The sequence below is a fragment of the Eptatretus burgeri genome, chromosome 10 (assembly GCF_056783735.1).
Source record: "Eptatretus burgeri isolate ZD-2024b chromosome 10, Ebu_testis_v1, whole genome shotgun sequence".
Classification (NCBI taxonomy): Eukaryota; Metazoa; Chordata; class Myxini; order Myxiniformes; family Myxinidae; genus Eptatretus; species Eptatretus burgeri.
In genome coordinates, this window is record NC_140970.1 from 69,424,117 (window position 1) to 69,436,353 (window position 12,237).

Sequence of the window (12,237 nt, forward strand, 5' to 3'; positions counted from 1 at the left end):
TATTCACGAGTGGGGCCATTGGTCCATTGGACCAAATTTTCATTGGTCTTCAAGGCCTTGTTGCATACCCACCTGCGGTACTCCATGAGCATTAGCTTGCCTTTCACCAAGTTCAGATGTGCTTGGGCGATGGTGGAGATTATATGTTCAGTATTGTTCTTGCCAAATGATACTATTATTATTGTTGTTAATATTATTAGCATTAATTAACATATAGTTTGTTACATTGTCATCATTACCTCCGCCACCGAAAGTGAAAGAGGTGATGTTTTCACCACTGGCTATCTGTTTGTTACTTACGAAATCTAAAGATTTCGTAAGTATACTGAAATGCAAAAGAAACTTACCACCTTTTAAACCTTCAAATATCAACAATAACACTGCATGTAGTAAATGTGTGAACTTATTTGTGGACAATAGTGTCCTCACTGTCAGACAAAACGGTCACGGATGGTCACTTGAACCTTCAATGGTCACTTTATAGCACAGCTGTTGAACAGCCGTTTTGACTGTCAGTGATAAGCAAAGGGGTACGGGATGATTTTAATGAGCTGCACGTGATGTCTTGATATTGGCTTTAAAAAGGCCAGTGCAAAATTGGCATTTCAATCAACATGCCACGATTGTCAAGGGATCAATGGCAGTGTGTCTTGGGCAGACTGCAAGGCGGATTGAGCTACCGTGAGGTGGCACATCGCCTTGGCTGTTCACACCAGACGATATCGGCCCTGGTGGACAGAGACACCCTCCACAACTCTGCAGATGACAGACCTCGATCAGGGAGGCCAAGAGTCACCACTGCAAGGTAGGACAGGCAGATGGTCCTAAGTCAGATGGCTTCAGACATTGAGGACTAAGTGGGACAGAATCCAGCAGCAATCCATCCAAAGACTGGTAGGCAGCATGCGCCGACGATGCACTGCCTGTATCCAAAACAATGGTGGACACACACGCTATTGAAAGGGGACTGACATTGCACCCTGTGCTGTTCTGTACTGTAGAACAAACTGATGAGATGGTGTATCTTGGTCAAAAACTTGACATGTCATCAATAAAATGCCAATGTTTCAATTTGCAATTGTTGGTTTGTTTTATTTTGAACTGTTACAATTTTATTACATTTCAAACAAGTGGTAAGTTTCTTTTGTGTTTCAGTATACATTGATCACTTCCGTCCTCTGTTTGTGTGTTTGTTTATAGGCACGATAACTCGAGAACGAAAGAAGCTACCAATGTCAAATTACACCACGTGATTCAGGAGGGTGATGGCTAGCGCTAATTAGATTTTGGTCAAAATCGGTCAAAGGTCAAGGTCACAGTGAGGTCAAACATTCGATTTTTGATGGTTTGGTACAGAATCATCGTAGAAACTTCTCGTTTGCGTGGCTACCTTCTCTAGAGACAGCTTTTATTAGACAAGGTCATTGGTCAAGTTGACGATTTCGTAAGTACCAGTCTATGACCGCTTGTTTTTTGTTTGAGAAGTATGTTGATCGCCTCCGTTTGTTTGTTACAGCTCGGCACCGCACCGTACGACTATTTACTGAGTGTGATAACTCGTTTGTTTGTCTGTCCGCTCGCCTCCAGCCCAAACCACTCAACCGACTATTCTGAAATTTTCAGAGATTAATGTCACCGACCCTGCGACGGTCCCCCATTCAAGTCTCGTAAAATTCGGTCGACCAAAAAGGTCTAAATAGGCCAATAGGCCAATTTGAGCCACATTTTCTAAAATCCTCAAATTTCATCCGATTCACTTGAATTTTGAATAGGACTTACATGTCAAGTCAATGAATTCAACCACCTATTACATTTGAGGTTAACATAGTTCAAAAGGTCAACATAGGCCATAAAGTCAACCCAACATAGGCTAAATTTCTTAATTATTTCTAAAATTGTCAATTTTCATCCGATTGACTTGAAATTTGCAGAACCTTTGCAAATCAGGTCACTGAATTAAATCACTGATTAATTTTGAGGTCACCATAGGTCAAAAGGTCAATATAGGCCAAATTACTAAAATCCTCAATTTTAATCCGATTGACTTGAAGTTTGAAAAGGATTTACATATCAGGTCACTGAATTCAACCACCTATTATATTTGATGTCACCATAGGCCAAAAGGTCAATATAGACCAAAAGGTTAACATAGGCCAGATTTCTAAAATCCTCAATATTAATTCGATTGACTTGAAATTTGAAGACCATTTACATATCAGGTCGCTGAATTCAAGCACTAATTATTTTTGAGATCAACATCGGCCAAAAGGTCAAATTTTCTAAAATTCTTAATTTTCATCCGATTGACTTGAAATTTGAAAAGGATTTATATATCAGGTCACTGAATTCAACCACCTATTATTTTTGAGGTCAACATAGGTCAAAAGGTCAACATAGGCCGGATTTCTAAAATTGTCAATTTTAATCTGATTGACTTGAAATTTGAACATGATTTTCATATCAGTTCACTGAATACAGCCACCAATTATTTTTGAGGTCAGCACATGCCAAAAGGTCAAAATAGGCCAAATAGTCAACAACTTAAGATCACTTTCTAAAATCCTCAATTTGCATATGATTGACTTGAAATTTGAACAGGATTTGCATATCAAGTCGCTGAATTCAACCACCAATTAATTTTAAGGTCAAAACTTCAACACAAGTCTAATTTCTAGAATTGATAGATAGGGCCAAAAACTATATATATATATATATATATATATATATATATATATATATATATATATATATATATATATATATATATATATTATCACAATATCTCAAAAAGTTGTGGACGAGTTATGATGAAACAAGGTGGATGAGTTGGTTAGGAGACAAGAACAAGATTAGATTTTGTTTGGATCCAGGCCATCAGTGGGATACAAAACATGAACTGTTCCACCTGGCAGAGGTATGAGCTCTACCGAGTGCCATTCTACTTTGAGCTGTTTTGCCAAGTGTCGCTCTATGAGTGATTTTTGGGTAGTTGATCTATCTACCCTTATTGTCAGGTTTTCCGTCGTTATGTCTGTCTGTCTGTCTGTCCAGGCCAGTACTCCATTAATCGTAGGCCGATTTTGATGAAACTCTGGTGGTAGGTTCAAACCATGACCTAGTTGTGCGCGTTTGAGAACCGTTGCTATGGACCCCTCGGTTGCCTAGCAACGGGCCTTTGAAATTTTCAAAAAAAATCTAAAAAAATAAAAATATCGAAATTCAAAAATTAAACTATGATCGTTTGTGGGCAACACATTTAGCCTCCTTGACAAAAAAAATTCAGCCCGCTCCCATGAAAACTGTCGAAGAATATAGACTTTGAATGAACCCTGGTCGAAAAAAATAAAAAAACGAAGTTCTTTATATCTCAGAGACTATGAGCTAGACATACATGAAACTGGTATGGTAGGTTCATGGTATGCCCTAGTTATGTGTGAGAAAGAACCGTTGCTATGGACGCTTTTGTTGGCTAGTAACGGCTGAAAAACGACAAAATTCGACTTGATCGACTACCCATGTCTGCCTACCGGCTTCTTCATTTGTTTGTTTGTTTGTCTGTCTGTGTTTATATGCAGGATATCTCAAAAAGTTGTGGACGGATTCAAATGAAACTTGGACAGGTCAGGTGTGTGACAAGGATGAATTGATTCGATTTTGGTGAAGATCCGGATCCGGATCTGACTACTCAAATTTTTTAAAGTGATTCTTCATCATTGAGAGATCGGGCTAAAAACTAGATATAGCACGATATCTGAAATAGTTAGGAACGGATTCGGATGAAAGTTGGTGGACAGGTTCGGATAAAATGGCGTGTGACGACGACAAATTGATTCATTTTTGGTGAAGATCCGAATCCGGATTTGGAGACGACAGTTATTTAATTTTTAGTGATTCTTCACCATTGGGAGATCGGGCCAAAAATGATATAGAGCATGATATTTCAAAAATGTATTGGGCCCGATATGTTCTCGTGGATTAGGCATTATGTGGCGGAGATATGCGATCTACCGAGTGCCCTTCTAGTTATATTTTTTCATTTGTTTTGTAAATGGAATGCAATGCCAGGGAAGAACTCATCCATTTGTAGTAGTGTCTTTAAGGGTCTACAGGGTCTTGTGGGTCTTTTAGGTCCTCTGGGTCTTTTGACTCTTCAGGGTCTATTGTGTCCTCAGGGACTTTTGTGTCATCTGGATATTTTGCGTCATCTTGGTATTTTAGGTCATCTGGGTCTTTTGATTCCTCGGGGACTTTTGGGTCATCTGGGTCTTTTGGGTATTTTTGGTGTTTTGGATCCTCAGGGACTTTTAGGTCATCCAGATTTGTTTGGTGACTTTTGGGTCTTCTGGGTCATTAGGGTCTTTTGCATCATCTGAGTCTTGTATCATTTGGGTCTTTTGGATCCTCTGGGTCTTTTGGTTCCTCGGAGACTTTTGGGTCATCTGGGTCTTTTAGGTCATCTGGATTTTTTGGAGACTTTTGGGTCCTCTGGGTCTTTTGACTCTTCAGGGTCTATTGTGTCCTCAGGGACTTTTGGGTCATCTGGATCTTTTGCGTCATCTTGGTATTTTCGGTCATTTGGGTCTTTTGGTTCCTCAGGGACTTTTGGATCCTCTGGGTCTTTTGGTTCCTCGAGGATTTTTGGGTCATCTGGGTCTTTTAGGTGCTTTGGATCCTTTGGGACTTTTAGGTCATCCGGATTTTTTTTGGTGACTTTTGGGTTTTCTGGGTCATTGGGGTCTTTTGCATCATCTGAGTCTTGTATCATTTGGGTATTTTGGATCCTCTGGGTCTTTTGGTTTCTTGGGGATTTTTGGGTCATCTGGGTCTTTTGGGTCTTTTAGGTCATCTGGATTTTTTGGAGACTTTTGGGTCGGCTTTTGGATCATCTGGGTTTTTTGAGGACTTTTGGGTTATCTGGGTCTTTGGCCTCTTAAAAGGTTGGAGTCCTAGCAGTCTAAAGGGTCAAAAGGTACATTCCAATATAGTCCATTTGCCGTTATTATGTGTTCCATTGTCAACCTTGTTGATGTGGAAAGTGTATGGTTTTATGATTGTTTTGGACTAACATGGGTCCATAATAAAATTCAGGTTGGTTGCCGGGGCGGCTACCTTTGGGAACTCCTGTAATTTGCATAAATTCAGGATGGCCGCTCCAGGTCAGACGATGGGGCTAAGTTTTTAATCGGTCAACATATAATCGCGTGTAATACCTCTTTTCCATATGATTTTGACATGAGGAATTCAATTTTGGGGTTATTTTTTACTTTCAGGAATAAATAGAGGTTCACATGAAATGTCCATGACTATTTTCTGCTGAAAATTATGCAACACCAATGCAAAAGTGAAGTCATGAATGGTTCACAACAGTATGTTGATAATCAGAAAGCATACACATTGTCATGTCATCATATTGGACATCTTAGGAACAGAGGACATAGAGCCTTGTAGACAACTTACGTATTGTTCATTCCCATTCATTGTACTCGTCCCCTTCCGTATCCTCGTCTCTTTCCAGTTCTGCTTCGACACTCCCTTCTTCCACTTCACTTTCACTGTCCTCCACAGTCTTGTGTGGGTTGAAGCACTTGTCACTGCAACCACAAGTGCAGTATAGCGTGCAGGAGATCTTTGCATGGTGACAACTGCAACTTGCAGTACTGCAGGCCTTCCCCTCTGCTTTGCATCCACACCGCACAACATCCATGAGGTCCAATGGGGCTGGTGGAGTAGCAGAAGTTGCTGGCACTGGGATTCCATCTCTGATGTCCCATCCATATTTTGTAATGTCAAGTTCAGGTGGGGCCTGCTGATCAGCTGATTTTGCAAGTACTGTCTGTAGATGTGCACGCAAAATATGTAGGAAGAGATTGATCTCAGTTGGAGGGAATGCCATGAGCTTGAGGGGCTTGCCAGACTTCCTTGTGTACATATAGTACCTCATCTCACTCATCGTGGTACATTCTGGCTGACCATACAGGGCACAGAAGAATGTCCGCCCTGCTTCCATGAGCTGTTCATGGCTTGCGTTCAGCTCGCCAAGTGCGGAGTACAAACCAGGGAAGTTGCCAGCTCTCAGTGTCTTCAGAGCTGACACTTTGCCCTTGCCGTATGGGTATGACGTGGTATCTGAGCCAGTGATCAAGTGCATTCCCAAAAGCTGCAGACACTTGGGGCCAAGCTGGTCACAGGTGGTGTTGATATCCCAAATTGCTCCATCCCACATTTCCATCTGCACTGTGGCCTGGATGTTGCGCTGGTAAACCCAGTAAACCATCAATACAAAAACATCAGTGTCATCAGAGAGGATACGTATCACTCTTGCATTTCATTCAGCAGCCATAAGCAGGTGTGACATCAGTGTAATGTCTGCTTCATCATGGTTGAACGCACCATGGCTACGGCTCTCCACAGTAACTCCTTCACCAAAGTTATAGGTACTCAAAACCTTGGACAGCTGCAACTTGTTCTGCTTGTTTTTCAGGATGGCGTCTCGACTAGGCAGGGGTGTGTTTATTATGAGGTCATAGTTGATGGAACCAATGCTTGCACGCCTTACTCGTTTATGGTCCTTTACAGAAACATCATAATATTTGTCAAAGACCAAGATCTTCTGACCAGCAATGGTAGACAGCCTTGTCTTAATGGACTCAACTAAGACTGGCACAGTTCCCCTGAAAGGCCAGACAATATGATAGAGAAGTTGGCTCGCGTCAACAATGGTAACATCTGGTTGCAGAAGCTGTTGTGCCTGAACACAGAGTTTGTGTGCCAGTGGTGCTTTGTTGTCTTTCCTTAAGCACCCATATTCATCAATCAGTGAGGGGGGTACTGCGCAGAGCTCAAACTGGAAGATAGGTCCTAGCTCCATTTGTCTTTGCTGTCCAATAGTCAGCAGCCTAAGGAAGATGGTTTCTAGATCAAAGATTGTCTTGTGCCCAATTTTCACTCCTTTCTGTAAGTGCTCCATTGTCTTGATGGGGCATGAGATGGTTGCATGGAATCCACTTGGAAGGGATGCATGGAACTCTGCAACCATTTTCTGACCTATAACCACGGAATCCTCAACATTCACTTCAGCTTCTCGGGGAGCAATTCGACCATTGGCAATGTTGTATAAATGTGGTCAGTGATTCTCAAGAGGATGAGACACATTCGACAATTCAAGTAAAATCCGGCGCCTATCATCTGCATCAAGTTCTCTCCTCTTCTTCCCCTCCTCCTTGTGACGTGGTCTGATTATTGTGTCCTTTTCTCTCACTTTGTCTTCATTGTCCTTGTTTGAGGAGTCAGGGTAGATGTGCTCCATTGTATCTGATATGTAGGCAGTGACAGGAAAGGAATCGATGCACTCTGCTACCATCTCTGGAGAAAGAGTCATACCCTTGAGGCCACCCTTGCCAATTCTAATAGCAGTTTGTTCACTGAACTGATCAGAGCTCACACCATTCCAAATTCCTTCCTGGTGACGACACACAAAAGCACCTGATATGAGCTCTGACTTGGCATCTGGTGGCAGCAGATAGCGCATCTCCAGAAGGTGATGGGTGATGTAACGGGCAGAGTGATGGTGACCAGCAACAAAGAAGGAGGGAAGCATGCGTTCAAGGGTTAGCTGTTGCAGCAGGAAGTCTGCCTCCCTCTCACTACGCAGAAGTTGATGAACAAGCAGAGTAGGCTTGATGAAGTTATCAACCCAGTGCTTCCCAGTTGGGTGCTGTCTGCATGTCTCAAGGTAGCTGCACAACTCCTGGAATGTCTTGGGGCCGGTGGTGAGGAAGGAAATGAGAAGGGCAGTCGAAACCATCCGGAAGGCTCTCATTGATCGAACCCAGGACTTGCCACTCATGATTCCTGCCAGGCCCCCGAATGCTGAACTGATGAGAGTCTCAACACCAGACCCACGCATGAGTTTGCCAATGCAACCACAGAAGGACTGCACAGTGTGCATTATCCCAGGCCTCAGAATCACATTTTTAAAGCGATCAACGTCATGCCACTTGATTTGGCAAGCCACCATGTAGAGCTGGAGATCCACAGAGATGTGGACATAAGTCATTCCCATATCAGTCAATGACTTCTGAAGATACTCCAGTGAAGTCACTACAGTGTCTGGATGAGAAGCTTTGGCGTCAATAAGGGGTCCGAACATGTAGGTACTTGCTGGCTTTTTTTCTGCATGACTGGTGAATGCTTCTTGGTTGTTGAACCCACCCCATTCCATGGTGTTCACCTGTGTGCTGACTATGTTTAGCCACTTCATGTCCTTTTCCTGTGCAGCAGCTAAACTAGCTTGCCAGCACACACTTCTTGGTAGGAGAATCCAGAGGTTGCATCCACAGCCGGGGGGTTCACTATGGATGGCCCAATGTAGTGCTGCAGAGAAGGCTCCCTGATGAGCTGCTGCTTGTCCTCGACTGGGCAGCTTTCTTCGACAGTCGTGGGATAATAAGGTCGCTCTTCCCTGGGTGAGCATGCCCATACTCAAGAATGCCTGCAGGATGGGGTTGCTGATATTCATGTGAGAGGACATGAGTAGTGCGCCGACCATTAGGCGTGAACAATTAAGAATGCAGATTATCAATCCAGGCAAAAATCATGCCAACAGTTCTACTCAAACCCATGAATTGGTGGAGAAGCTGAGCATTGTCACCGAGAAAATGAGCAGCGGATTTCCTGAATCTCAGGACCTCATCATATGACGTTGTGATGAGGTTGTTCATTTCATGACGTTGTTCATGAAGGAGCTTTAGAAGATCAGAACTGCCATGGCAGTGCAGCAGTTTGACAGCCAGTCCTAATGTTGTCTGATTTCTGGTACCTGTAGCATGACTTTGAATTGACTGGCTCAGGCTTAGAGATTTCTTGGTCATTTCACCACCAGACACTAAGTCTGAAATCAACCTCAGTAAAGTTTGGGCTTGTCGCCTTGATTGTGTTGGCTTGTGTAAATTCTGAGAGGTCATAATTGGCACTGTTGTACTTGACTGAGCATGCCTCCTTCTTGATCTGCCTTACCACAGAATCAATACTCCTCTCATCTGCATCATCCACTTTAACCATTTTCAGATGGTTAGCAATGGACTCACGGAAACCAACAATGGTAGCACATCCATCTACCCGAACTAACATAACGTCCTTACTCATGCAGTCTGTTAGTTTGCAAAACATATCACGTCGAGTGAGTTTGCCACCAAGATCACATTACAGGGAACGCAGTTCAATGCTATTCCACATCTTTGACCTGTCAAAATTCATGCGCTCTATGACGTTCTTTAGGGCACTTTCTTCTGCAACACCAGTTGGCAAATCAGCATATTTAGGGACTGTCATGAAACGGTTATAACAGCGTACATGGTATTTGCACTCAGCCGCAGGGAGATCAACCAAATATCCAATATGTAACTTGACCGTTCTGGCTACTTCATCATTACGTTGCTCAGCAGCATTAATGATGGCATCTTTCATAGTTGGGATGGGATTACCTTCCTTGTCAAAACGTTCTTTCGTCATGCACTGACGAACACGATCCCATCTTTCTGGATGTTTGTCATCAACAGGTTAACATTCTTTGCCACAAAAAATGCAGTCACGTTTGTAAACAAACGCACCACTGCCTGTTGCCTGTGTGCGAGATCTTGTTGTCACTGTAACACAATCATCTTCAGCTTTTCTTTTCTGTGATTTATGAAGTCTCTCAATTTTTTGTTTTGATGTGCAAGTACAGTAGCATCCTTTGTGACATTCTATGCAAACAGCATCACCACCACCATTAACAATGTCCTGTAGTTTTGCATGTAGCTCTTCATCTCCACGGGCTTTGGCACAGGAGATCAATGTCTTGATCCCTTGATCAGCGAATTTCTTCAATTCCCCTCCACCATGACACACGGGAAGAATGCACCTTGAATCAGCCATATCTGTAAAAACAAAACAATTAATTAGTAATTCGCATTAATGTCGTATGTGAGCGTCCAAGTTGTCAGAATAGTGACCTTGTTGTCATTCAAAATGTATCTCACATGGCAAACAATTGCCAGGAACTCGAACATTGACCTCAAATTCACTTCTAATCACAAAAATAAGGTTGAATATCGATTCCTCGTGCCAAAATTATATGGAAAAGATGTCTCATGTGTCATTTTAAGTTCATTACCTAAAAAGTTATATTTTCAGCCCGGTCGATGACGGCCATCTTGTATTTGCACAAAAATAACAGATTTCCCCATGGTTGCCATCTGGGCAACCAAGCTTAATTTTGTCTATGCATGTCTGTGAACAAGAAACCACCATAAAACCATACACGTTTGAGGACAACAAGGTTACTTCTCTGGCAAATGGACTAATAGTACATAATTATTAGATGTACGAAATTAATAGACACCAAAAGCATGACACACACACACACACACACATCTCATTAAATTATAGTAGAAACACTATGTGTTTGAAAATTATTCTTCATTTCTGACGGACGGAAGGAAATAGCCAAACATTGAAACGCCTTCACCGCTTAAAAAATGGCAATGAGAAAACTGTGTCCATGACAACAATTTTTACCTTATTACAATCAAATGGGATATTTTTTTATTAGCAAACCTCAGAATTTTTTTTCAAGACATCAGATTGAAACTTACAAGCTTACTTCTACATATGTGTGGTGTACTTACTATATGTGTATAAACTCTGGTCAAAATTGATCAAAGGTCAAGGTCAATGCCATCCAAAACATGTAAAATACCTGTAAGGCCACAATTAGAAAATGCATGAACCAAATGTGTTGTGCATCATTTAAAACACTTCAGGTCAAATTTTCTAAAATTACCAACTTGCTGTTTCCATGGCAACTATTGTTTGTTTGGATTTCTCAAGTATTGTGCTGTGAATGACATGTTTCTTGATTGTCTGTCTGTGAGCAGGTTATCTCAAAACGTTGTGCACGGATTTGGATGAAATTTGGCAGACATCAGGTGTGTGACAAGGACGAATTGATTCGATTTGGGTTCAAGTCCGGATCCAGATCCAGCCTATCAGTGATATACAAAACATAAACCGTTCAGCCTGGAGGAGGTTACGTATGCGCTGTTAGTTTCTGGTTCTTGAAACCAATTGGTTTCTGGTTTTTAGTGTATTACTTTGCTTCGACTATTGATTATGACCCTTTGTTTCTGATTTTCTTGATTGCCGTGTCTTTTTACCCTTTTTTTTTTTTGGAATACAAATCAAACTTGGCCACCGTTATATATAAACCACGGACATCCCAGATTCAGAGCGCACCTCTCACTGAATCTGGTTAAAATTTGAGTTCCTTTTGAAAGGATCTTGAATGTAAGAAGAGGCCATGAGGGCGATGAAGCCTGTACACCAGACTCTTTGCTGTCCAGCCCGGGTTCGAAGACCAAGCCAAGCTATATATAAACTGTCATCCTGGTATTTCACATGGTACATATTATCCTCCGTGATCGCAGAGCAGATTTCCCAATCTGGAGGGTGGCGTACTTCGCGATGCAGCGTCCTCTTCTGGCCTCGCTTGGGAAAGTCTCTTTTTTTTTAATATCATGGATTCCTGTTAGTAATCGTGATCGGACGAGGATTCAGTAGATCACGAGCGGACATGCTTCCCAACAGCACTATCCTTGCCGATTACGTACGGCATCGTCTTTATTTAACCCAATTTTCCAAGCACGTTATTCTATTTAAATAAAAAAAAAGTTTCTGCAGTTGCGAGGTCGTTGGGGGGGGGGGGATTCCTTCAACAGCGTCATGAGCTCATACAGTGTTAAACCAATAACCAAGGTGTATGATCATTCGTCGTGACGTACGGGAAACAAGTGGAGCAATCAGAATCAGGGAATTGGCTGTTAGAGTACGTCACTTAAGCGGCAGCCAATAAAAGTTGCTCGCTGGGGGCGTGACGTCAGGCTTTGTTGCGTAGGGCGCGGCCATCTTGGTGCGCGAGACGGCTGTCAGTCGAGAGAAGACATCGGAGGGTGAGGTGTTCGCGCCAGTTTGCCTGCCTGAGCGCCGCGGTGTCACCATGAGCGCGGTCGAAACCCAGCCTGAAAAGCCGGCATCACCGCCTGAGAAGAAGATCATAGGTTGGTCGGTGTTGTCTGCTTGTTGAGGTTCTCGAGAGTCGGCGACGTCCTCATCTGACGAGAAAAAATATCGACTTTCGATGAGCAGAACAAATTTCCCCAACACATCGGCCGATTTCTCGTGCACTGACGGGTTTCAATG

The 12,237-nt window shown here is 42.6% G+C and overlaps 2 protein-coding genes across 9 annotated transcripts in view; one reads left to right on the top strand and one right to left on the bottom strand.

Moving 5' to 3' along the window:
- LOC147018802 (uncharacterized) overlaps window positions 1-8,548 on the bottom strand; it is a 120,208-nt gene extending 111,660 nt beyond the window's left edge. The window contains exon 1 of the mRNA XM_085898847.1: window positions 5,458-8,548. Coding sequence (XP_085754973.1) covers window positions 7,124-8,548 — 1,425 coding nt within the window. The 3' untranslated portion in view covers window positions 5,458-7,123. The remainder of the gene's footprint in view (window positions 1-5,457) is intronic.
- A 3,364-nt stretch (window positions 8,549-11,912) lies between these two features.
- Window positions 11,913-12,237, top strand: part of LOC147018808 (Y-box-binding protein 1-like) — a 93,645-nt gene continuing 93,320 nt past the window's right edge. For all 8 annotated transcript variants that reach the window (XR_015062529.1, XR_015062528.1, XM_085898850.1 and 5 more), the window contains exon 1: window positions 11,913-12,095. Coding sequence is in view for 6 of the 8 variants with exons in the window: in XM_085898850.1 (XP_085754976.1) it covers window positions 12,035-12,095 (61 nt within the window). In the remaining 2 variants the exon portion in view is untranslated. The remainder of the gene's footprint in view (window positions 12,096-12,237) is intronic.